This window comes from Pundamilia nyererei, unplaced genomic scaffold (assembly GCF_000239375.1).
Source record: "Pundamilia nyererei isolate P.nyererei 1_Seehausen unplaced genomic scaffold, PunNye1.0 scaffold00411, whole genome shotgun sequence".
Taxonomy (NCBI): Eukaryota; Metazoa; Chordata; class Actinopteri; order Cichliformes; family Cichlidae; genus Pundamilia; species Pundamilia nyererei.
Window position 1 is genome coordinate 220,161 of NW_005187812.1, and position 25,431 is coordinate 245,591.

Sequence of the window (25,431 nt, forward strand, 5' to 3'; positions counted from 1 at the left end):
AGTGACATTGTTGGCAATAGTTTCATGGCAATTTGCATTGTCACCAGGAGGCGCTGTTCAATGAAACCTAACAGTTATCACACTTGAAGCATTATGAAGGTCTGATTTTTATTCGCACCACTTTTGAGGTGGATGCCAGTAGTGCATTAAAGTATAACACATGACATTTTCTGTTGCCACTAGATGGTGCTTTAACTATTGGCGACAATAGGTATTGTCAGTCTGTTCAGGGCAGGACTCTCATCATACTGCAACAAATGTCAAAATGCATGACATTTCCTGTTCCTACTAGGTGACATTGTGACCACTGTCAAAAATTGCACTTGAAAGGTGTTCAGGGGCAGAGCCTCATCACACGTGAGAAGTTTGGTCCAGATTGGACAGTGTATGTGTTAATGAGAGCAAATGAAAATTTCATGGAGAATGATTGAAATTTGCAGTGGCACCATGTATGCACCCTTTGACGAAAACTCAAAAGCAACACAATTTGCAAAATTACAACACCTGGAAATGGCAGACTTCTTGTTGGGTTAGCATCAATGGGTCCCTGACCCTTTTTGCACTCTAGTTAAGTTGCATGGGTACAAAATTTCATAGATGTAGCTCAAACTATATGCCCCTAGTACTGCATAATATCCTGCACAGGTGGTGCTCTAGAGCCATTTTGAAACACTCATATATGAATCGATTAAAATACAGAAAGTTTTGCCATACGATTACAGTAAGGCCTCCGCACTGCGACTATGCTAACCCCCAAAAAACAGTGTCCAACAGACACATATAGATTCAGAGCTGTTTTTGGTAATTTCTTTAAATATTGCACTTTCTAACCTTGGGGCAAATTTGCCATGGTTTCCAAATGAGTGCATCAGACCAGCAAACTTCCAGTTTTGCTTTTTAGTCACATTTGCTGATAATCAGTTAATCAAGTACATATGATTAGCAGCATATGATTGTATATTCTTTTTTGCCTTTTGATCCCTGTCATACATGCATATGCCAGTAAAGTTTGCATTTTGATATCGAATAAAGACTCTGTTCTGGCAAGTGTTACTGCTTTAATAATTAAATAAAATGTTTTATGGTATTTACTCAATATGAACCTTGTTTAAAAACAAGCTTAAGAGCTTAAATAAATTTTTTTTTAAGTATAATTATTATTTTGGCTCCATGGTGGTGCGGTGGTTAGCACTATCACCTCGTAGCAAGTAGGTTCATGTGGAGTTTATAAGTCAATATTCCTCAGGGTACCCCGGCTTCTAGTCTAAAGACATGTCCTGTATGTTATGTTGGTATGTGAATTTGTCATGTATGGAAGGTATAAAAATACATCAATGCTATGAATTCAATGAATGAATTCATACTAAAGAGAAACATCAGGAAACATTAAACAGCAGAAAAATCTGTTTAGTATCTGAAATGATATATCTTCCTACAGAGGATGTTTCAAAAAGACCAGATGCTTTATTCTAGCTGAACTAAAGCTGTGTTCTCTCCCCCCAAAAAGGAGCTAAATTGAAAGAGGAGGTTGCTGGTTCCATTTCCTGTCTGAACCTTCACTGACCTTTTAAAGCAAAAGAGGGTTGTTTTTTTTTTGCATCTGCTTTGATCTGCTGGGAACAAAGACAGAATGCTCCCAACCACTACAGCAAATGGCTAAACACACACAAACACACACATGCAAACCTGTTGGACAGAAACAAACAGTAGACACTTGAAAGCTAAAGTAGATTTAGTTGATAGGTATCATACAAGAAATGCAAATCCTAACACACATTGCTGAATTTTTATTGTATTAATTTCCTTCATGCTCAACCTCAAAGCAAGTCTTCACCTCAAAATGTGTGATTCACCTTATTGTCCTTAGTTACAGCTATAACAACAGCTGTTCAAACAGACTCACAGGAGTGTGCACACAAAATAAAATAAAATAAAGGAATAATTACATGGAGCTTGGGTTCACCTGTAGCATGAATCCTGCTGCAGGTGAACCCAGCACAACACACATTATTGCTTATTATGGTTATTGGATACGTGGTTTATTATAGAATTTTATTATATTTATTTTATTATTTTATTATAGAGTTTTTATTACAGAGTCTGAGCTGCTGTTATTTCAGCTTTGACTAGCTTGTCCAGCTCTGCTCATACTTCACCCCTGCCAGGTCTCAGTGTCCTAGTCAGATAGGGGAGGCACGATTAGATGATGATGATCTGCTGTGTTGGCCAGGCTCTCTGACACTGCTCCCTGAAAACAACCACTCCACCCCTCCCAAGCTGAACCACTGACCACAAACCTGCAACATCACCTTGAACGTGATCTGAACAGAGGGTGAATGGGAGTCACAGGGGGTAATAGCAAAGAGAGTCAACCATCCACCAAACACTCTTTTAACAGTGCTGTACTGGGCTTCCCGGTCTGACAGTTTCCTGCTGATGAACACAACCAGGCGGTTGGCCACTCCATATCTGCTGGGACAAAAGGCCCCCAGCCCTCTGCTCGAGGCGTCAGTCTGCAGGATAAAAGGGAGGGAATGACTTTTCCCTCCCTTTTATCCTGCAGACTGACGTGTGAAGGAGTGTGAAGCAGGTGTGCTCCACAGAGGGCTTTCTGAACCTGTAGCACTGCTCTGGTCACTGGACCAGATTTGGGGCACATTTTTGGGTGCGGTCAGTTAAAGGGCAGGTCAGCTCCACGTAGTTCGGCATAAACTGGCACTAACAGCTGGCCAGTCCCAAAAATGGCCTTACCTCTGTTTTGGTCTTGTGATGTGGGCTGGATGTGGTGGCTGTTGTTTTGTCTGTCTGTGGGGGCACTTCCTCACCTCAAAGCGGTACCCCAGATACTGTACCTCTCTCCATCCATAAGTCTGTGAAGGTTCTCAGTCATCCAGGCCATCATAGTCGGACTTCTTTAAGAAGTTAAGATGCTTTTCTTTCCAAGCCCTTCTCTGTCCATTAGCACACTTCTTTGGGTTGGCTGTGAGCTCTACCTCTACCTTGAGCCCGGCCTTGAAAGGTGGCTGGGGCTCTGGACAAGCTGAACAAAAGTGTGATGAATTGGTAATTTTTATTATTTTTTACCTTGGACTCTGGGGCAAGGGAATCTGCCAGTAGCCCTTGGCCAAAACCACCACTGTGAAAAAGTGAGTCGTGTCTAACCAGCGCAGAGCAGAGCTCATCGACCCAGGGCATGTGGTAAACGTCAAAGTGTGACACCTCATTCACCTTGCGGTAGTCAACACAAAACTGTCCTGACCCATCTTTCTTCACCACAAGAACTATGGGCTACACCATGCACTGTGCCACTCTTCTATCACCCTCATCTCCAACATAGCAACCAATTCTTTCTGAACTATTTGCCACTTATGTTCAGTTAATCTGTAGGGCTGTGAATGCACCATCACCTCTGGGTGGGTTTCAGAATGGTGCCCTATGAGAGTAGTGTAACTGGCAGGGCTAAATCCTGTTGCAATCCAGCAGCATCCACTCTCTGGGCTGGTGTAATAGTTAAAGAGCAGAAAGAGTGAAAGCTGATTAGTTTAAATACCTGTGGTCAGCAAGGCACTGTGCACAACAGAGGTGAAGAAGAGAGTTTTTGAGAGAAGATTGTCGTGAAACGCACTATGATGTATGGTTTGGACATGGTGCTGCTGACTAAAGACAGGAAGTGAAGATTGGGGTGGCAGAAATGATGATTTTCATTGGGATTGACAGGAGGGACAAGATTAGAAATAACTATATCAGAGGGACAGGTCAGGCTGAGCAGTTTGAAGATAAAGTTAGGGAGGCAAGACTAAGATGGTTTGGACATGTGCAGAGGAGGAACATTGAGTAGACTGGACAAAGGATTTGTCACTACCTCCAAAAGTTTCTGTTGATCTGGACGTAGCGTTTTCAGCGGGAGAAACATGTTGTCACTCATCCAAGTGACTTCCCGTTCTTTCCCCAATCTTATAAACAGCAACCTGCATATTAATGTTTAAGGAACTGACCTCCCAGCCCATTGTTCCTTCAGTGGGCTGGTTTCAGTCATTATGCAAATGTCCTGTTTATAAGTCTGGGGAAACCTGCAGTCAGCTGGGACTGAAGAAGTCACTTGGATGAGTGACGAAATGCTTCTCCCACTGAAAACGCTACGTCCAGATGAACAGAATCAACTTTTGGGGATTTACTTACCTGAATGATTGAGCGTGCATCAAGACGATTTGAAGGAGGAAAAGTAAAGGTTTGGTGGGGTGAACCAAGATCACAAAATTTCCGCTGGGAGGTGTGAAGGGCTGATAACTAAGGCCTTATTTTCCAAGTCATTTAGTTTTGAGAAGGCTTTAGCCCTCAATAACTGAAACTTATTCAAATCAACAAGAATTGAAGAATCCTTGATCACCAGGGTTCAATTAAAGATGTAGTGGAGTATTATCAACATTTTCATACCAGCATTTAATTTTATTTTCCAGTTAATTCCACTGTAAGTTGCATAATTAGGAGATTTGCTAATGACGTCAAGGAAATATGAGATAATTTAGCGTTCAAAAGTTACTGAGTCTTTTGATCAGTTCCCATGAACTATAAAATATAAGTAGTATTGTTGCCAGACAGTTCTAAGATTTAGTTGGAATATAGAAAAGCCATGAATGCTACAAAGGAAATGTGTTATTTTGTTATTGCTCAAACTTTTGTGGGTTTTGAAGCTGCCGCAGTTTTGGGAAAACAAAGGACAGTGAGAGCCAAAGTCACTGGAGAATCCCTGTCACAGGATAAAGTTGGAAAAGTGAGGGCAGCCTCTTTGTGGGCCTGCACAGTGTTCAAGCTGGAGCGAAGGAGGAGAAGGGAAGAAAAAAGAGGGATGTTTGGAAGGGATACTGGTGTCACAGTAAGGTCCCTGGCTAGGGACACTGTGAGAAAATATTTTGATCCTATTTCTACTTCCCTTGCTTGCTTTCTGACAATTTTATTATTCATTTTTTTTCTCTCTTCCCTAATTCCAAAATAGGATACAGCTGAAGCCAGAGAAAGGAGGGTGAAGATAAAAACAGTGGGAGAAACCAGCAAAGGAAACCCCCTGGTAGGCTCCATCAGTGCATGTGCATAAGAGTTTGAGACTGAGGTTGCTAAGTGGAGCCACAAAGACATCTTTCCACTGCCATGGGGTAAGTACAATGCATGAGTGAGGATGGGGGTTGCCCATTTAGACAGACCGCAGCCACATTGAACCATGGGAGAGTTCACTGTTTTGTGTGTGTATTGAAGAGAGTGATGGAGGAAGGAGTGGTTTGTAAGGAAGTGGAAGAGTTTGTGTGCGACACTGTGGTGAAACAGAGCACTCATGCTGTGTGTGACAGTTACTTGAATATACTTGTTACTATAATTGACTACATCATGGAACAATCTGAGTGTAACTCTTTCTGAGACATTTTTACAACACCCTGAAAGAAAAGTGGTTTTGGCATTTATTAAAAAACACAAAACTGCTGCCTCACAGCTGCAAAGGGGAATTTTAAGTACTGTCAGTAAGTCTTTCTTTCTTTCTTTCTTTCTTTCTTTCTTTCTTTCTTTCTTTCTTTCTTTCTTTCTTTCTTTCTTTCTTTCTTGTTCCAACTGTTTGTCCTCTAGTAGTGTGGCTTTAGTAGAGTGCCAGGCTGAGTCTGTCAGCTCTCACACTTTGACAGCCCCTCCTCTTGGATGATTTTTCATGTCTTACCGTAGCCGCCCACAGAAGCTAACATTAACAAACACATGCTGTCCCTTGAAAAAAAAAAGGTCTGTGCAAATCCCACAGTCCTGCGTCGTACGGCACCACTTCCAACGAGGTCGTGGGACTTCTGGGATGAATCTGAACTGAGTCCAGGGACTAGGGGACCAAGCTTGAAAGACAGCCAGGAAATCCTCACCTTTGACCCCCCTTTCCCTTCTTTAAAGAGTGGACTACTATGATTGGAAATGGAGAGTCTGAAGGGAAGTGGAGAATTTGACTGGCTTACCGGTTGGTTTTATTTTTGTATTCTCCATCTGTCCCCTGTCTCTGTCCCCTCTGCTTTTGGTTTCTTTTTCACCATTTCAAGGTCACATTCTTTCTATCTTCTATAACTTAACACACATAAACACCAGACATCTTATTTTTTTCCACATTTTCCCCTCTTAGCCACTAAAATAAGTCATTAGTTCTGATAACTTATCACTGAAGTTAACAGCACAAGTGTGCTGAGTTCTTAAAGTCAAGCATGAGTTTGTTCTGACTATATAAGGCCTCTGCTCCTGCTCCTCGTTCTGCAATTTGGCCTACTTAGTGGTGAAAATATCTCAAGAGGCCTTTTTGCTTTGGTTTTACTACACAAGACATGAATGCTTATCTGCTGAGATCTTTGATGCTCTTTTAGAGGTTTGTTTTTTTAAAGTAGAGCATTGGGGTGGTTAGTGCTGAGCGTAGATTTGTGTACAGTGGAGATATATTAAGAATCGTGGCAAACAAGGCAAAGTGGAAACATTTCCAACCTCTGAAGTGATGGTTAGTATCCAGTTAGCAAGGAGAGAGACTATCAGTTAGAGAAAGTTGGTTATCTTGCAAGTATCCAGTAAACAATGCATGCTAAGAATGTTTATTTCCTGAGTAAAATCTGCATAATATTATTTTTTGCACCTCTATTAGACCAGGACTACAGCCTTTGTTGTCATGTTCACCAATAAACACTTAAGAGCAATGCTGATAAGTTTGTTAAGTGTAGTAATTTTACAGTAACAGTACATTCAGCAACTTGACAGTTCTGGTATGTGGTAAGCAGTGTTGGGTAAGTTACTTTAAATTAGTAACTTAGTTACATTACTAGTTACTTCTAGCAAAAGTAACTCAGTTACTTCAAGTTACTCGTTACTTTCAGAGTAACTAGTTACTAGGGAAAGTAACTTTGGTTTTACTCAGAATTCTCTTGTTAATGTGTTGCTTCCGTAACTGGATACCCAGCCAGACTGCCAGTCTTCTAGCTTGCTTACTTGCCACAAGTGCACTGTGCCACCTACCAATAGAAAGGAAAGAATAATGTGCACATTTCCACGAGAGAAATCCCACACCTGATTCTATCCTAGCCTGCTTTTTACATCCAACACAAAAACTGCAGTCGTGGTGCTTTCGTTTGTACTCAGAACTCGGAAATTCTGCCTTCTGAATAGGAAGATGTAGGTAACACCAGACTGCAGATGAGCTGCATACAGGGCTGGACTGGGACAAAAAAACCGCCCCGGCAATTTGAACAAAAAACCGCCCACCATTATAGGAAAAATCATAAAGCCTTTGAATGAAAATAAACACTGTTGTGACAGTGATGTACACTGTTCTGATGGTATATATGCATCAATCTATCAATCATTTGTTGTAAGACTCAGATAATTATTTTTTTAAAAGCTAGACATTTTAAATGAGAATAAGAAAGAAAAGTATTTCTTTGTGCCCCCCTTTCCCTGCCCTACATGGACCCCCTGGCAACACTTTGCTAGACCCGCCCCTGCACAGTTACCAGCTGTCAGCTACCTAAAAAAGGATCCTGGTGTTATTTGTCTCTCAGAAACAGTTCATAACTTCCCTTCAACTCATTCATGTCACCTAAAAGGTAAACCTGTTTCTCCATCACCTGTTCAGCTCTGATGATCCAGTAAGGACATCTCCTGGTTTCATCTTCATGTTTCCCTCTCACCAGATAACCAAACCATATCATGACCAGCAGCTTTTACAGCTGTGGCTCCAGCAAACATCAGCTGATACTAGAAATTAATATTAAATAAATTCTAACAACAGCTGATCAAACGTGCTGCTGTTGTTTATAGAAACTCCGTCATGCTAGCTAGCACGCAGTACGAAAAAGTCAGCACAACGAAAATAAACTCCACCTAAACTTGGTTCATATCTGACCCAGATGCACTGCAGGTTATTACTTCTTACCTGAAGTTCAGTTCACCTGACACTCTCGGACCAGCGGCCGCTTCGGGTCTCTCCTCTTGCCTCCCTTTTCCTTCATCCACCTGCTGGCCTCCACCACTTGCTAATGTTATTGAATCTGTGGAAGCTCCGCAGCAGCCACCACACGAAGTAACGAACAACGAGCCTATCTAAATCCCAGTAACGACTAACGCGTTCCCGGTTTTGGCATAATAACTAGTTACCGTGCTCGTTACCACAATAATAATGTAGTTACTGTAACGTGTTACTTAATAACGCGTTAGTCCCAACACTGGTGGTAAGTGGTTTCTTTTCTCCCAACCCTCAGAAAAACTACAAAGAAATTTCTGTCTTGGTTTCTGTGGCTTAAGAATTTGCCTAAAATGTGTATTTTTCTGTTCTTGTTTCAAGTTTGCTGGATATGTAAAATGGCTCCTTATTAACATGGCGGTGTTAACACATTTAAAAGGTGATAACTCAACATATTCTACAGGGTGGGCCATTTATATGGATACACCATAATAAAAATGGGAATGGTTGGTGATATTTAAGTCCTGTTTGTGGCACATTAGTATATGTGAACTCCTCAAGATGGGTGGTGACCATGGTGGCCATTTAGAAGTCGGCCATCTTGGATACAACTTTTGTTTTTTCAATAGGAAGAGGGCCATGTGACACATCAAACTTATTGGTAATGTCACAAGAAAAACAATGGTGTGCTTGGTTTCAACAGTCATATGTGTTTATAGAAGAATATATTTGCTTTCTCTCTCTCCCTCCCTCTAGCGGGTGCAGATCCTTTCGGGTGTAACAGTTTGATTAATGGCCCTGCACTTCAGCTAGATTTAGATTGAGCTTGCCCAGCTTGGAAGTTATTGCTTTATAATAGGAACATGTAAGCAAAGGCCATGTGCTTTTCGTCACTCCAGGAGCAACAATTACATAATGAAGAAGGAAAGAAAAAAGTAGGATCAAAGGTTTACATATAGGGCTTGATGTTTGAATATGGACAAGTGTTGGCACAAGTTTGTATTTATGTTCTTTGGTTCACGTTTCCAGTGCCTTCTTTCACCAAATCCCCTTCTTTCTCTCTTCTTTTGGTTTGTTGAGGTTACACGAGTCACCTATTCCCTCTGGAGGTGACACTAATGGAGCAAAGTTCCCGTTCTGTGGATCCCAAGTTTCCATTTTAGGATGAGAGCTATTCCAAGCCATCTCCAAGATGAGATTAAAACAAAAACTGCATTTTGATGAGAGAAAGAGAGAATGAAATGAACAGATGTGTAAAAGTTATTCATACTCACAGTTTTCCCCCATGTCTTAAGAGCCTTACCCACTAAGAGCAATACTGTATTTTTACAATTCTGTTTTACACTTTAAACTATCTGTTTTTGACTCAAGCTTTAGAAAACCTTTAATGGAGCACAGTGTCAAAACGTGATTTACACTTAGAGGCGGTTCTCCACGGTACCTTTCAAAAGATATAACAGCACAGAGTCTGACTCTAGGACAAGTTTCCGCTGCAGAGGTGAAGTGTCAGCCAGCCAGGCGCCTTTGCGTTTATGTGAGCTGGGTAATAGATTCACTAAATCTGTGAATGGGGAGAATAAACAGAATCAAGTCCATGAAAGGAAGGTGAATCAAAGGATAGCTTATTATGACCCTGGCCAGAGTCGTCCCTTGACTGTTAGAGATGAAGATTTATAGTCACGCCTGCTGTAGATCACTGGTAATAAGGAACAAGCACTCAGAACTTCAAAAATGTAATACAGGTCTTACATAAATTATTATATTAAAAATAATAGTAATTATATATAATATTTAAAAATATCTGCTGACCTTGGGCAGATTGGATATAAACATTCAGCTTTAGATGAAGTTTATATAGAACAAAATTAGAATATTAGAAACAGCAAAGTCATACTTACTTTTCCAAGATCCTTCTAAAACTATATCCACCACTTATTCCTTTCATTTGAGTAGTATAGCCACAATGGGATGCTGTTCCTTTATTTTGTGTCATAGTAATTTGTAAAAACTTTTGCTTCAAAAGTTTTAATGGAAACTGATATTGTACCGTTTTTCACAACACGACTTTTATGTGCTAAATGTTTGGCCTGCCACACAAGACCATAATGACTCAGCCACAAATTAGCATCATTTTATTGACTTGCTGCCAGAGCCAGCTGACTCCCACAGCATCAGCAGAAATGATGAGGGCAGTGAGCTGGTGATCTAACCCACAATCTGGTCTGTTAGCTGGACCATTGTTGAAATATTGTGCTTTAGAGGAGTAGGTGTAATATTAACAGTATCTTTTAAAAAACAACAACTTTAGATGCTCTGTTTGACAGTATTGTTCATGTATATAATAAGGTTACTGTTCCTACTGGACTGTTGTGGTTGGTATAGGCTGTGCCCTCACCTGGATAGCCCTTTATGTGTGTTTAAAAAAAGTTATGTTATCCTGTTCTGGTGAATAAAATACATGGACACTTTCAGAACATTTTAAAAAAGTTTTTTGTCAAAATTTAACAGATTATTAGATTTATTAATATTAAATTTATAAAGTTTCAAGAACATCAATTTCAGCAAAAACAATAAATGCACTAGTGGCAATAATATTAATCCTCATGTATTTGTAATGACAAAGTCTAACGTCATATTTACATGATATAAAATGACATTTAAAAGGTACAGGGAGACAGCAAACCTTATGAACAGTTTGTGACAGACTTAGGACTGCAGCTAACAGTAATGAGATGATAAGGGATTGCATGGTGTTTGTCAGAGGTTGCTAAGTGCCAGTTCTGATTTAATACTGTGCAAAGCAATAGATATTGCTAGGTCTTACAAACTGGCACAAGCACAACTCAAAACAATCAATAGCTGCCATAGTCTGAAGATACAGACAGTTCATGAATCAAAGGAAGCAGTCTGGTTAAGCTTGGCATACACTGTATGATTTTTGGCCCATTTTGAGACGATTTTTCAGTAGTGCGACCGTTTTGGGGATTGGCCCGAGTTTCGCCTTAATCGTGTGTCGTGCATCATATAGTACACATGGGGTAACGAGAAGCGATTAACACCTCACGACCAGCTCCCGATCAGCAATCGTATGGTCGCAAGAAAATGTTTGAAATGTCTGAAATCCTGTCGCCCCTCGTGGGGTATCAACGCAAGCTCTCACACTGTGCACACACAAACACAGAAATAGAAGTGAAAAGATGGAGTAGCACGACAGTGCAGACTTTGATTTGGACACAAGCGATGGAGGCACAACTTCTAGGTCGCATCAGAGCATCAGAGCATGTGGGACCATGCATCATGACAGACGAACTTCTAACCCCTGCGATTCAATCGTACAGATTGACCAGGAGCTAAATAACACGACTGAAAAAAATCGCACAGTTTATGCCCAGCTTTAGTAAAAATTAACCTAGTGAGAATGTAGACAGTAACAATTTATTTATTGACCAAAGGGAATAACACCTGCAATACAAACATGTTTGCAAACATGCCAATTGGACCAAACAGAACTTAGCATACTAAATTAGAGTCATGAATGCTCGGACAGGCTCCTGGGGCCTAAAGCTCAAAGGAATCTTCCAAGTTAACATAGGGAATTGAAAAAGACAATCAACAATGGATGCCCATGGCAAACTGTTGCTACACTTGGAATATAGAGCTGCAATCATAATGCACAAACTCAAGGAAAGCTTGAAAATTGTTGTAATGGAAAATGGTTATAGTTATAATATTTGTTTTCCACTGTATGTGGTCCACCTTTACCAGGTTTTTATAAGTGGTAAAGTAGGTTCTTTTTATATTTGGGTTTCTGCCAGGCAGAGGTTTCTGCTAAGTGCCACATAGCAAAATATCAGGATCTGGAGCAGACCTCCCCAGGTAGAGAAGAATAAGATGAATGCCCAGGATCTGCACTGCCTCAACACATTACCTTACACCCTCTGCTGACTATTCATCTGCAGGCTGCCACACTGGCTCTAACCCAGTTAGCAGAGCAAGCATGGAGCACCAGATTCCACTGAGGAATTAATGTATGGATGCATATTTTCAGCTAACAAATTACCTAGGAAACCTGACTGCAGTGACTGGTTCACTTTGTGAGCACTCTTGAGTGCTTTCAAAGAAGAAACACCTTAACATCTATATTTAATATACTGAAAGTATATTTTTCACTTGTGAATACGTCCGCGAGCCTATAGCTGTTTACTTTTAGATCCTTTAACTAGTCTTAGTGAATAAATTTTTTAAGTTATAATATTAGTGTTAATTGATAAATGTTAACTAGTATGTTACATATTATTTACTCTTTCAAACTGAGAGCGGAGCACTGCAAGCAAGCAAAATTTCATAAAGGTTTTGGCTTTGTATTGTATAGCTGATTAGTATATTAGTATATTATATGATGCAAAAAAATATTACAGTTGTGTAAGAATAATTTTTAAAAAAGTGTAATGAGTAGGAAAACCTGAGGAAAAACCTGTATTGATGGGTCAGTTCAAGTTGACATGTCAGACAGAAGGTAACATATCCATTAATACAGAGGTGTAATATACCAAATCATGAGAAATAAACAGCACCCCGTAGTTTCGGGGCCAGAATTGTACAGTGGTTTCAATTTGTCTCTAAAAACAGCTCCTGCTTCTGTTGCTCCCAAAAACTCTTGCTCTTGTGCATGCCAGCAATCGCTAAAAGTGAACTTTTAACTGCTGGCACATGCCACGCTATGGTATCTTTTTGGCAGGTCACTTATATGTATGTAAATATATGATTGTGTCTTCTTCCACTGGCATTTGAATGATATATCACTACATTAGCTCAGAGATTCTCAGATTACAAAGAGGGAGATGGCATCATCCACTGGTTTCTGAAGTCCTGTTTTGAGGCCTAGAAATGAATATTTCCACTCTTGCTTGGTTCCCAAAAAACAGATGTATGAAGGAGGGGCAATTTTGACTGTGAAAAACTAGTTTGCCACAGATGATCTTGCAATCCTTTTAACAGATTATATCCCCAAGAAACAAACAGAACATCTATTCCAAAACAAACCTAAGTTTTTATCCATAACTCTATCTCTGTAAACTCATCAGGAAAGTGTTTACAGAGGTCAAGTCAGAAAGTTGTTTTCCCATAGACTTGTATAGAAGCAGACAGTCTAATTCACTTCTGCATTCCCTTTATTTTTAAGAGATGACTCCAATGGGTCCAGCATACCAATATACTGCTCAAAAAAATTTAAGAAACACTTTTTAGTCAGTGTATAGCATCAAGCTGATTAAACTCCTGCGGTGTTTTTTAATCCGTGTTGGCTTCATTGGTGTTAATGAAATCAACAACAGGTGCACTAGAGGGGCAACAATGAGACAAGCCCCCAAAACAGAAATGGTTTAAGAGGTCAAGGGCAGTGACATTTTTTCTCCTCATCTTTTCTGACTGTTCTTTCCACTAGTTTTGCATTTAGCTAGGGTCAGTGTCACCACTAGTAGCCTGAAGAGATACTCTTAAAATGTATTTCTTTTAGTTGCAATAACATTTGCAGTGACTCCAACATAATGCTTTGTCACACTATCAATATCAACATTGTTTATTTATTTATTCATTGTATTATTTTTATTTATTGTACTTTATTGTATTTTTACTCACTCTTTCATGTGTACAATGGAAAATGCAGGTTTAATGAAAATCATGTGGAGGAAAAGAAGCATTGAAATTGCTTGTGCAGCAATTTTTAGATAATTTGCAAAGGAGATACTGAACACTTTCAGAATAGTGTTCAGTATCTCTACAAAGTACTGAACACTGTAGAGGTTTTAAATAGTAGATTTGACAGCTTAAAAGATTGGTAGATGGTAGATGTCACAGATATGGGGAAAAACTAGCTCTGATGACATAAACGCAGGGACCTCAATTCAGTAGCAAGAGCTGCAGTCCGTAAATATCTATTCTGACAGACACCTGTTGACACAGTGAATGTGTAGCACTGCACATACTTGTCCTCACTGTCCTGTGAACATGCAAATTGTACCAAAAAAAGGAAGCTTGTGTTTACTTTAAAGACGAGCCTTAGCAGTTATGACCCATTTAAACATGCAGTACTGAGCAACTTTCTCTGCATTTCTCTCTGAGGTTACTCAGATATTATTGATGAAAATGGGTTCTTCACCAGTCATCTCAGGCAGCAATTTTTCTCCTGTTCCCAAGCAACTAATGATCCTCTAATGGTTTCAAACCCATCTTGTGCTCGAAAGGAAGTAAGTAAGTGATTTTCCACGTAGAGCAATTATTAAAAGTTGGCGTGATGGTATGATGTGCAGCATGTTTTCTTTTAAATTCTGCTTATTCCAAATTGGACTACTTGTTGTAGTTCTGTGTCATGTTTTTACAGCAAACGTTTTAGCTTGTCATTGCCGTGGAATATTAAACAAAGCCCTTGTGCAATATTCAAAATGATTGCATTCCAGTTGGGTTCCAAGTTCTTGGTGTTTTGCATGCTGGCTCACTGAGCTTGTATAATGGGACTATCGCAGCTCTGAAAAGGCTTGGAGGATTTTTGTCTGTAGAGTAGACAAAATGTTGGAATTGTCTGGTCTTGTTGCAGCTAAGTAATGCTGTACATTATTCAGTTTTCACTACAGTGGCCAAAACATAAAAAAGAAGAATGTTTACCAGACCTATGATTAGGTGAACTAGCACTTGATCTTGTTTTTTGCATGCATGGCAGCTTTGATGCTTAGGTAACAGTGTTCCACGAAAAAGAAAAAGAATAAACATCACACACACACACACACACACACTGAAGCTTTGAATGGGGAAAGCGCCTTGGAAAGCCTGCCATGGAGGTTGTAGTATTGTTTGCTTACTCCACCCAGGTAATTTACAATGTTTGGTAGTAGCCACATACCGGAATGACACATCCTCCTGGTTGGTTCTCTCTGCTTGTCCATTGGTCTGGAGGTAAAAGCCATAAGAAAAATTAACCAAAGTCCTCCTTCTACACCCAAGAAGGAAACTGGGATCCACAGACCGACACAATATCCAAAGGAATTCCATGTTAACATGTGCTCTAGCAACAAGGCTGTTTCAATTAAGTTTCAATACAGTTTTATTTATACAGCGCCAAATCACAATAGCAGTCCCCTCAAGGTGCTTTATATTGTAAGGTAGACCCTACAATAATACATTCAGAGAAAAAACCCAACAATTATGTGACCCTCTATGAGCAAACACTTTAGCAACAGTGGGAAGGAAAAACTCCCTTTTAACAGGAAGGAACCTCACAGCAGAACCTGGCTCAGGGTTAGGGTTAGGGCCATCTGCTTTTGTGGTGAGAGAAAGAAGACAGGATGAAAGACAGCTGTGTTTCTAGCCCTGATGGGAGCTTGAGCAAAGTGAAAAAGTGAGCAGCGTTAGAAATATGATCAGTGATGGTCAAGACCATTCATGAAGTCCAGAGCAATGTAGGACTAGTCGTGTACAAGCGTCGGCAGCAATCTAAACTGTCCCCACAGCGCAGAGATGGAATTTTAGACACAAAGAGAAAAGACAAACATATTCATAAATATTTTTGAACAGAATTGGCCACAAAAAATAGTCTGAAGGAAAGCAATTGTGTATTTCTTTTGTAGGATGACATGAGAATTTGACTGTGACCACAATGTCCTGATACCTACTGTAATGTAGAGGAGACGGGGAGGTCAGGTTCATTCTGTTGAGCGTTGATGGCCAGAGACTTCCAAACTCTTCCAACCGAGAGACAGCCAATGATCCAGACAGAATCAGTGGCCACACGTTGGTGGTACAAGGCATCTGGCTTTATATTAGATAATGGGAACTGGGATGATAAGTTATAGTGAAGTTTAACCTAATAAATAACAGGGCCAACTGGACTTGTTTAATGTTTAGGTGCTTTACTACCCAACTATGCCAAGGTTTTGTGATCTGCCCAAAAGGGATACAGTGGCAGCTCCGTATAGTCACTGACTACAGGATTTCTTCAGCCTTAAATACTGTATCATGAAGTGATGAATGACTGCCAGCAGGTGCAAAGAATCAACGTCTTCAAGGTCTGTGAGATTGGAGGACAGTCACCAAAGACAACAACATGAAATGAAAAGATAAAACTTTACACAAAGTTCAGATCACATGTTAAAAATACAATCCTGGTGCTTCCTAGATTGAGGCAGTAATGCTAATGAATGAGCTCCTATGCTGCTTATTTAAATGTCAAAACACATGGGGAGCAATCTTTGAATAATATGAAAATTAGAATGACTTTACAGTTTTACAGGTCTTTAACACAACAGTTCTGTCTTAAACCGGCTGGTGTAGTTTGACAGTAGCATCCTGGGCATCAGAAATAATGTCTCTAATATAACATATTTAAAGCACTTACTAATAATAACACAATCTTCAGCAACAGTGCAACTGGAGCAAACTACAAACGATGCAGTCCACTTCGCCATAATTTCCAAAAAGGTAAGCTAGGCTGAGTATAAATGAGCAGAAATACTATAGGCCGTATTTGAAACTTCCTTCAGGAGCGTTGTTTTATTACTGTGGGAAAGGCTTCTCACCAAGCTTCTCATCGGTCTTGTAGTTCATTCCTGCCTTGTGCAGGTCTACACTCTTGTCTCTGACATCCTTTGGGAGCTCTTTGGACTTGCACGAGGTAGTGGCAAGGTTAGTATGGAATTAACTGATGGTTTGGACAGGGTTGCTTTATACATATAAGGAGTTTACATCCATTTGCAATTGATTAAATGATTGATTGATCATAATCCAGTCTGTCGGAGTCTATAAGAGTCAGAATTCTGGCTGGGTTGTAGGGTATTGAATACTTATTTCACTCATTAATGTGGAAATCAATTTATGACTTATATGTAATGGATATTTAGTTGGTATTATGTCTCTCACCAGATGGAATGAAACTACCATAAACACTAGAGGATGTTATTTCTTTTTAAAACTGAGCAAACTTACAAATTCAGCAGGGCATCAAATAATTATTTCCCCCACTGTAACATGCATGTTCTCTGCCGTGTTAGTCCAATCTTTGTGAGTCCACTTACTCTGGTTTGTTACACCCAGTTACAGAAGCATACAAAGTACATCGTAGCATATGCATTAATTGCGTCAAGTAGTTCAAGAAATTTCACATTTCTCCTAACACAAAGTCACTGTAGATGTATGCGGGGAAAGTGTGACATGCTGTAGATGCAGGTACAATAAGAGAAAATTGCAATATAATTTTAAATAAAGAGCCTGACAGCTGGCATCAGTGACAATAAATACACTCCACGGTTCTTATGATTAATAATTAATCAGAGTCCTTTGAGGAAACAATAATTTTATGTCACATTATGAAATATTTCATATTTTCCCTCCATTATTTTAATGTTTTTCTTTTCATTTCCTTAAGATACCTTGATGATCTTTCCTGGCCCTGTGGCATTTTAATGGCTTTACTGGTTAAAAATAAGGTTGTGTTGACTTGTTACATCATCTTGTGGCACAAAGAGGTATTACACAAAAGTATGGCAGGGCATCATTTCAATGTCGGTTGATATCTCTTGAGCAATATAAAGGATTTAGAGACAATGTCATGACAGTTGTTTCTTCACATTCTTTTTAAAGGCTTAGTTAAATTTGGAATGGTTTAATGGTTTTAAAACACATGAATTTACAAAAAATACATTTATGCCTAGTTTGAGACGTCATTATCATCACGCTAATTCATGCTTTGGTACATAAAAGTAACCTTTATTTTTCTGCGGTTACAGGGCAATGATTACGATGGAAATCATTTTCTGATGTGATGTAGTTTCTTCCAGTCTAGACATAAATCTCCACATTTGATCTAAACATAGTTAGATTAATATATATATATGTTCTAAAATGTCCTATCTAACTATCAACTGATACAACTGATAAATATTCCTGATAACTATTCCAGTCCAGTTAAAATATAGTTTTCTGGAAAGTGTCCATGTCATGAAAGTTTCCATGGCACCAGTTTGTTACTGATGATTGATTTCACTTTGTGATATGAGTGCATCTAAGTTATATCTACAACAACACACTGTAACAGGAAGCAGTCAGGTGGTTAAGCAGAATGAGAAAGGTGTGGTGCTCACAGGAATATCTGGGGACAAACTCCACATTTGCCAGGTAGTTGTGGGCCTCACCTTAGAGGTGAACTTGGCCTCATTTGAGAGATTTGGGGAAATGCAATCAAGAACACAGGCCACAGACAACAACAGGGACACCACCAACAGTATCCCTTTAGATCGGAAAAATAGATGTCGACCACGCCATAAATCATGGTGGGTCAATGACTGAGGCAGCTAGAATAATTCAATCTAACCTCGAAAGATCAGCTGTAGTCTCAGTGATCAGAACTGCAGTGAGAACTGGTGAGTCTATAGTGTACATTACAGAACTATAGACGTCTGTAGGCTCAAACAGCGAAGCTTATGTAACTGTAAATGTGTTCTACAGTCTGAGGTCATGTTCTCATGTAATTTTCCCCACTATATTAAGACTAAATCAAATAGTGGAGACAGATTCAGATTCAAGAGTGAATTGTGTTTACCTTAGTCTGGGACAGAAATTACATTTGTCTTACAGAAAGACAGCACATCCAATCAATATTGGTACCAAATGTACCTAAAACAGTCATACAATGTGAATTTTGAGAGAAGTGTATCCACAATTCACCAGCATTTCCCCCCCCGCTTCCATTACCGTTTCAAAACATTCAAAACATTGCATTCATATTCTTTAAGGAAATCTCAGACTTTCAAAATAATGAAGAGATTTTGTTAGAGCACCCACATAAAAAGGTACCGATAGTTTCACTGTTTATGTCTTCATAAAACCATTAGTTTTTGTAGCACAGAATATGTAATACATGCTTCATCATGGAGCTACATGTGATGCCGCTGCAAAAGGACTAGCATAGCGAATACCAGAGACGCCGTTGAATCATTAAAGAAATATGAAAATTATTGATGAAAAACACAGTTTAAATTTAAATGAAGTCAACAATTAGCCGCAAAAATAAAACAAAATAAATCACTTATCTGTAACAGTTGATACTAGTGGATCTCATTGTCCTGAAATTTTCACTGTATGAACTTGGAATATTTTTCTTGAGTTTCCCAGAAAGAAACAAAAACATAAACACTGAAAAGGAATGCAACTGTTGCTCATCAGTTTAAGCAGTTGTTTCACCATAAATATAACTTACATAACTATTGACCAGGGACCATGATCAGCAGTCTTACCAATCAGGGATAAGTGCATTTGCATGCACATAATGTGACAAACACTGTTTGCAGTGTGTGTTTATAGGTTAGCAACCAAACATCATCTAACAACCCTGGAGAATAACACAACGCAGAGATCTACACACCTATACAAACAGCTTTAATGAGTGTGTTTCCACTCATCAGAGATCTTTTCCATAGGGTCATTTTTTTCCACATACATGTGCACACATGTACTTTAAAGGCAAGTACGACATAAATTATTGAGGAATTTAATTTAAAAACCACTGATGATTCATTCTGATGTGGATCTAATTTTTCCATTTAAACATTTGCTGTGTTCTGAGATTTGATGTTTTACAGGGACTAAAGTTTAGTCTCAAACTGTATCGAGACCTAAACATCAATCATTATTTCTCTTAGCTTTCTTTCAAATTGTTCTACTTGTTTCTATTACTGTGCTCCAACAATCACTCATCCAGTCTACTGCATACTGGGGCCACAAATAAATACATTTATTAATAATGCCAACATGGACAGCTTTTTTCTGTTGATGAAGAGTCTGTGACATCTAGGGTAAATGGACATTGAGTTTAAATGTTTTTCCTATCAACACTCAGTTGTTATCTTAACTAGTAATACACTGATTGCCATGGCATTTGACTCAAAGATATCTATTTCATCATGATGAAGATGGTGTTATATGTCAATGTCATCATCATCGGATCCCAATTTCAACTCATCATTAAATTATTACTAATGACCAAGTACCTGCCAAACAGCTTGGGTTATCTTTCTCCTCTAAGTGCTAAATAAACACATGAAATATTTTTCTTTTGGCCAAATTCAGCTTACTACACCAATTGCATGCTGACATCTTTTAGTGGCACACCTCCAGCGCTTGCTCATTGTAATAACCATGGCTGCTAAGACAACTGTATTGGTTTTTGTTGTATCAGCGTCAGAAAAATTATATAACTCATCATGTTACTTTCCAATCAGGGCAGTAGATGATACTATAGCCTTGTGTAATTAAGTAACAAAATACAAAGTTCAGAATGAGATCACTGGCGAAGAATGCCATAAAATATGAGGGGAAATCTATTTAGGCTAATACATGCAGTCTAGATGGGAACACCTACTGTAAGCCTATATCTGCTGAGTTATTGAGGCCAGTATGACTGTGGAAACAGCCATAAATCTGGACAGTAACTGAAATCAGGACAAGCATTTATTACACAAGGTAGATGAACAGGAAACTGAAAGCACTGCCCGATGTAAGGCAAAAAGTGCTTTTAGGAGACACAGGGGTCAATGCTGGTTCACATACTTGCATTAAATATGTATCAGTTCTTTTCAAACTATACATTTCACTAGCTGAGCCCACGTCCTCATTCTAGGTTTGACAGCGTTTTAGTAGGTAAAGGCGAATGCTTTGACATGAATTGAGCTGTGGGATTGGGGAAGGCCTCGAAGGGGACTGGCGACGGCTCCCAGGCCTGGCAGATCCCCATGCACTAAATAGAAATGAGGCACGTAAACAAGAATGAACAGCTTGCAGAACTGGGGGAACCTATGTAGATGACAACCGGAAGGAACGTGTTTGGGGGCGTGATCCTGCTCCTGAAATTCCGATACATAATCTCCAATGAAAGCCCTGGAATTCCAAATTGGTCTCTTTAAGCATTTTTAGACAGCAAATAATTTCATCAGCTTAAAACTATTCTAACAATATGCCAGAATTATTTGATAACATAGCTATTTGACTTACAAGTATAAAGATTCAAAGGTAAAAGGTTGAGTGCAAAAAGTGTTATTTCTAAAAACAAGTTCCACAAAAAATTACCAAAATGATTATTCTCTCTGTTTCACACTTCCACATCTTCGTGAACATTGAATATTATTTTTCTGTTTACTTATTTTGCTGTTCGATCACAAATCGGCTCCGTTAGCCAGCAGTTAAGTCTCGAGACTGTTCTTTTCTTGTAGTAGTAGCTCAAATCAAATCAAATCAAATCACTTTTATTGTCACATTGATGATTACAGGAATGCACAGTTTTCTGTGTTCTTTAGGGCGAAGCCTACCCCAGTGTACACTGGCCGAAAAAAGGGTAGGAAATCAAGTACAAGTAATTTATTTTAGTTGTAATGGAAATAAAGATAAACATAATGCCTTCTAAATTAGTGATGTGTCGGTCGCGAACGAAATGGCTCTTAGAGCCGGGTCTTTGACGTGAACGACGCAAGTCGGCTCCTTATCGCGAGCTGTGGGGGTTTTTTTTTCCTTTTCTCTCTCTCTTTTTTTCCACTTCACTCTGCACACAAGCCTTGTGCTTTGCGCTGGGAAGAGGGGGGAGGGGCGGTAGTTACACTCGCAGTAGCACAGGAGCAGAGCGGGAGGGAGAGAGAGAGAGAAAGAGAGCCAGGGACAACAACGTCACATTAGAAAGGTATAGTAATCATCCACATCCAATAAAGGATTCAGAAAGTTTATTCATGCAGGTCCATATGACAGAGAATATGCATCTTCTTTTTGTTTTCATATTATAATTTATATTTAATTGTGTTGTGGTTTACAGTGTTTTGTGTTGTTTCACTTTAAATTTGTTTAAAAGGAAAAAGCTGAAAATTTAAATAGTTAAAAGTTGAACTGTGACTAGTTGGTTTTTGTAATATATGATTTATTTATTACATTTTATGTGGAGTGAATAAATAAAAGTATATTTACAGTGGCCCCTACAGACAAAGCACATACAAACTCCAAAACACGTAAAAACTCCAAAACACGTAAAAACTCCAAAACAGGTACAAAACTCAACAGAAGTGCTCCAGGATGCTGGGCGCAGTGTTGAACTTTTGTTACCTAGTGGCTACACAAGTCAGAAAGTACCCACGACCAGATTTGGTGTGTGGTAGTAACAGGTAAATGAACATTTTTTTAAAATTATTTGAATATATATGAGTGCATGTGTATAAATACACAAACCATACACATATGCTTTCAATTGTGTAATTTAAGTGATCTAGGTAGCTCTGTTTTGGAAGTTCAGTTAACTCTAGGAATGTGTCTTGGAGTTTGTACGTGTTTTGTCTCTAGGGGCCACCACATATATTTATATATAAACATATATAAATAAAACCACTTTTGTTTTTACGGAAATCCCATCACTATTCTAAATGCATTCACACTCTGAAAGTAGATGAAACATCTCAGAAAGCTTTTTTTTCCTAAGATGAAACTGCTGTGCAAACACATATACACCCTCTGTCTTTGTCATTATAATTTCCATCTATTTTCACTCTGTGCTGTCTAACTGGAAACCTGCCAAAGTACAGTCAGAGCAGGCGAATGAATTATATTCCTCTACAAAAAGAGTCATTTTCTCTTGTCTCTTTTCTGCTGCGTAGGAATTTGCCTTTTTTTTCTAAGTATTGGGTGCATCCATTTTTCTGTATGTAGACTCAGACCAACAACACACCAACAAAGTGGTGTTTCTGGGGACGGTAGTTCAGTTTAGTAATGTGGTCCTCATTTCTAGCACAGGATAGGGGAAGATTATGTGATATTTGTACAGTAATTGTCATTTTTAGCTCGGTGCAATCAAAGGCTTCTCTGTGATTTCTGAGAAAAACAGCTCCATTTGAGCTGGAGGAGAGCAGCTCTCTGTCACTCTGACTCTCTTGTGAGAGTTATTCCTGCTGTCCTCACTCTGTGCTGACACTGTGCAGACACACATCTGTGTTTTCTCCAACTTTACTGGATGGAGGGAACCCATTAAACACAGCTCTGCTAACAAACAGTCCTGTTTTAAGGATCAGAGGTGATACTGGAAAAAAAAAGACTTTTATCTCCTCAAGTGAATATTTTCAAAGCTTACTGCTCCTGGCAGGACCAATTTATGTCATTTATTTTATTTTAGTTGTAAACAATCTGTAGCCTAAACTTCTGGTTTCCAGCAAAAGCTGCTAGATTTGTATCAGTCTACAAAAGACAATGGAATCCTTCCACAATGACTTAACAATATCCAGTCACTGATAGCGGTTTGAGAGCTGAGTCTTAATCAGGAATGGCCGATTGTCCGGTCAGGTCTTTATTTTCGATGGAAAAGATATGGATAGAATCCACTGACACCAAGAGTACAGTAAGAAAAACACGGGAGAATTATGCCAACCTTTACTTCTATATACTGTGTATGGGAGCGTACAGTGCCCTTCATCATTTTTGCAAAAAAGACAATTTTTGTAGGTTTGCCACAAACACAGTTGATTGTAACGCAAACAAAGAATATTTAGCTGAAGGAAGTTTACAAAGAAATTTTTGTTTAAGAATTACAGCCATTTTATACACATTGCCCCCTTTTTAGAGGTTCAAAATTCATAGAACAATTGGCAAAGAGTTTTATGTTTGCAAGTCAAAATAGAAACAGATATAATATCTGAAGTTGATTCAAAGTGTTGAATGTATACTCATTACCATAAATTTTATGTAATTTTAAATTAGGCTGAAAAACCCAAATAAACCATAAATCAGAGAGACAACAAAATCTTTAGACGTGGCCAATCGGGTGCATTGTCTTAAAAATGAATGCACAGCAACTCAGCAACAGTCCAGCACACTCTTCCATCAGCACTGCTGGACACTGGACCTCATGAATGGAACTACAGAGAGTTTACAACAAAGTGCAAACCACTGATTACGACTAGGAAGGATTAGACTTTGCCAGAAAACATCTAAATGAGCCTGCTTAGAAAAAAATCGTTGGAGAGATCAAACCAAGATCGTATCAGATCATATTAACTGGGAAGAGATAATTATGGAAAAGGGGAGAAACTGCTCATGATCCAAAACATACCATAGTTGAGGTAGCATTATAGCATGGAGATTTATGGCTGCCTGTGGAGCTGATAGCTATAAATAGAACCATGTTTACTGATGATGTGACATCTGATAGAAGTAGCAGAATGAATTGTGATGTCTACAGGGCTGTACTCTGTGCTCAGATTCAGCCAAATACTGCAAACGTGATCAAACAACACTTCACAATTCAAATAATGATCCAATGCATACTGCAACCACAGAGTTTCTCAAAGTGGGATATTCTTCAATGAGTTCTTCAAAGGACTGATCTCAACCCAAAAGAGTGTGTGTTTTCACTGTTAAGTCCAACACTAAATACAGAAAAGAATCACAAACTGGAAATACTGAAGTGGCTGCAATAAAGGTCTTCTAAACATGCAGACATCAGAGGGAATTGTTTTTCAGGATTAAAAACACTCTAGTTTGTCTCATTCATTTTGAAATGTCTGTAATTTCCTAATTTTAATTGTCTATGATTTTAAATTAGCTCATTAGATTATACAGAGCCAAGAATAGAAAAAAACTGTCTGAAGCCTGAGCGGCTGAACTCACTATTTGGAATTTTGATTGCGTAGAGTTCTGATAAGTGCTCGACCAAGGAGGTTAAGTTTTTGTCAGTGCGCCGCTCTGTCTGTAGAGACCTCAAAGCATTTTCAATCACGTCTGATAAACCTTTGTATAGGTGTAGAGTGGGATCATCTTAACAGTCCATTCTAATTTGCCTTATATCCACCAAACCCTTTCTTGAAAATTGACAAAATGTCTAATAACTTGGAAACTATGGTTCTTATTGTGTATTGTTAACAAAATAAAATTCATTCAAGATTTCAAATATAAACATTTGACCTCTGACCTCTCCTTTTAGGTCACTAGATTGATCCGAAGGTCAAAGTAATATTAATGCAACATAGAACTATTTAAAACTATGTTTCTTACTGCCATTGATGACATTGACAACATATAGACATATATAGAATGGAGATTCTAAATATCACATTACTTTCGACCTCTTTGATCTTAAAGAAGAGATCATAGGGTCAAACGTTCACAAATGTCTTTTAAAAAACTATGCTTCTACAGCCTTTGTTTGCATTGGCAACATTTAGAAAATGATACAGGTGATTACATTAAAGTTTGTATCCAGATGTCATGTTGCATTTGTGGTGGCTGTAGCTCAGGTATGAATGAGTGAATGTTAGTTAGTGAGCACTTAAAAGCATAGAAGAAAATGCTTGTGTGACTGGGTGAATGTGGCATGTTGTATAAAGCGCTTTGAGCACTATATAAGAATCAGTCTATGTGACTTCTGATCTCACTTTTACATTTAACAATATTTCTTTTAAGCTGATGTCAAA

At 38.8% G+C, this 25,431-nt stretch overlaps 1 protein-coding gene across 2 annotated transcripts in view; it reads left to right on the forward strand.

Moving 5' to 3' along the window:
- Positions 1 to 5,096: 5,096 nt before the first annotated feature.
- pde5ab (phosphodiesterase 5A, cGMP-specific, b) overlaps positions 5,097 to 25,431 on the forward strand; it is a 114,862-nt gene continuing 94,527 nt past the window's right edge. Inside the window, exon 1 of one of the 2 annotated variants that reach the window (XM_005753202.1) lies at positions 5,097 to 5,150. In XM_005753202.1, the coding sequence (XP_005753259.1) occupies positions 5,146 to 5,150 (5 nt within the window). In that variant the 5' untranslated portion in view covers positions 5,097 to 5,145. Of the gene's footprint in view, positions 5,151 to 5,797; positions 5,984 to 25,431 lie in introns of those variants that run through there. The other variant, XM_005753203.1, reaches the window with a different exon arrangement.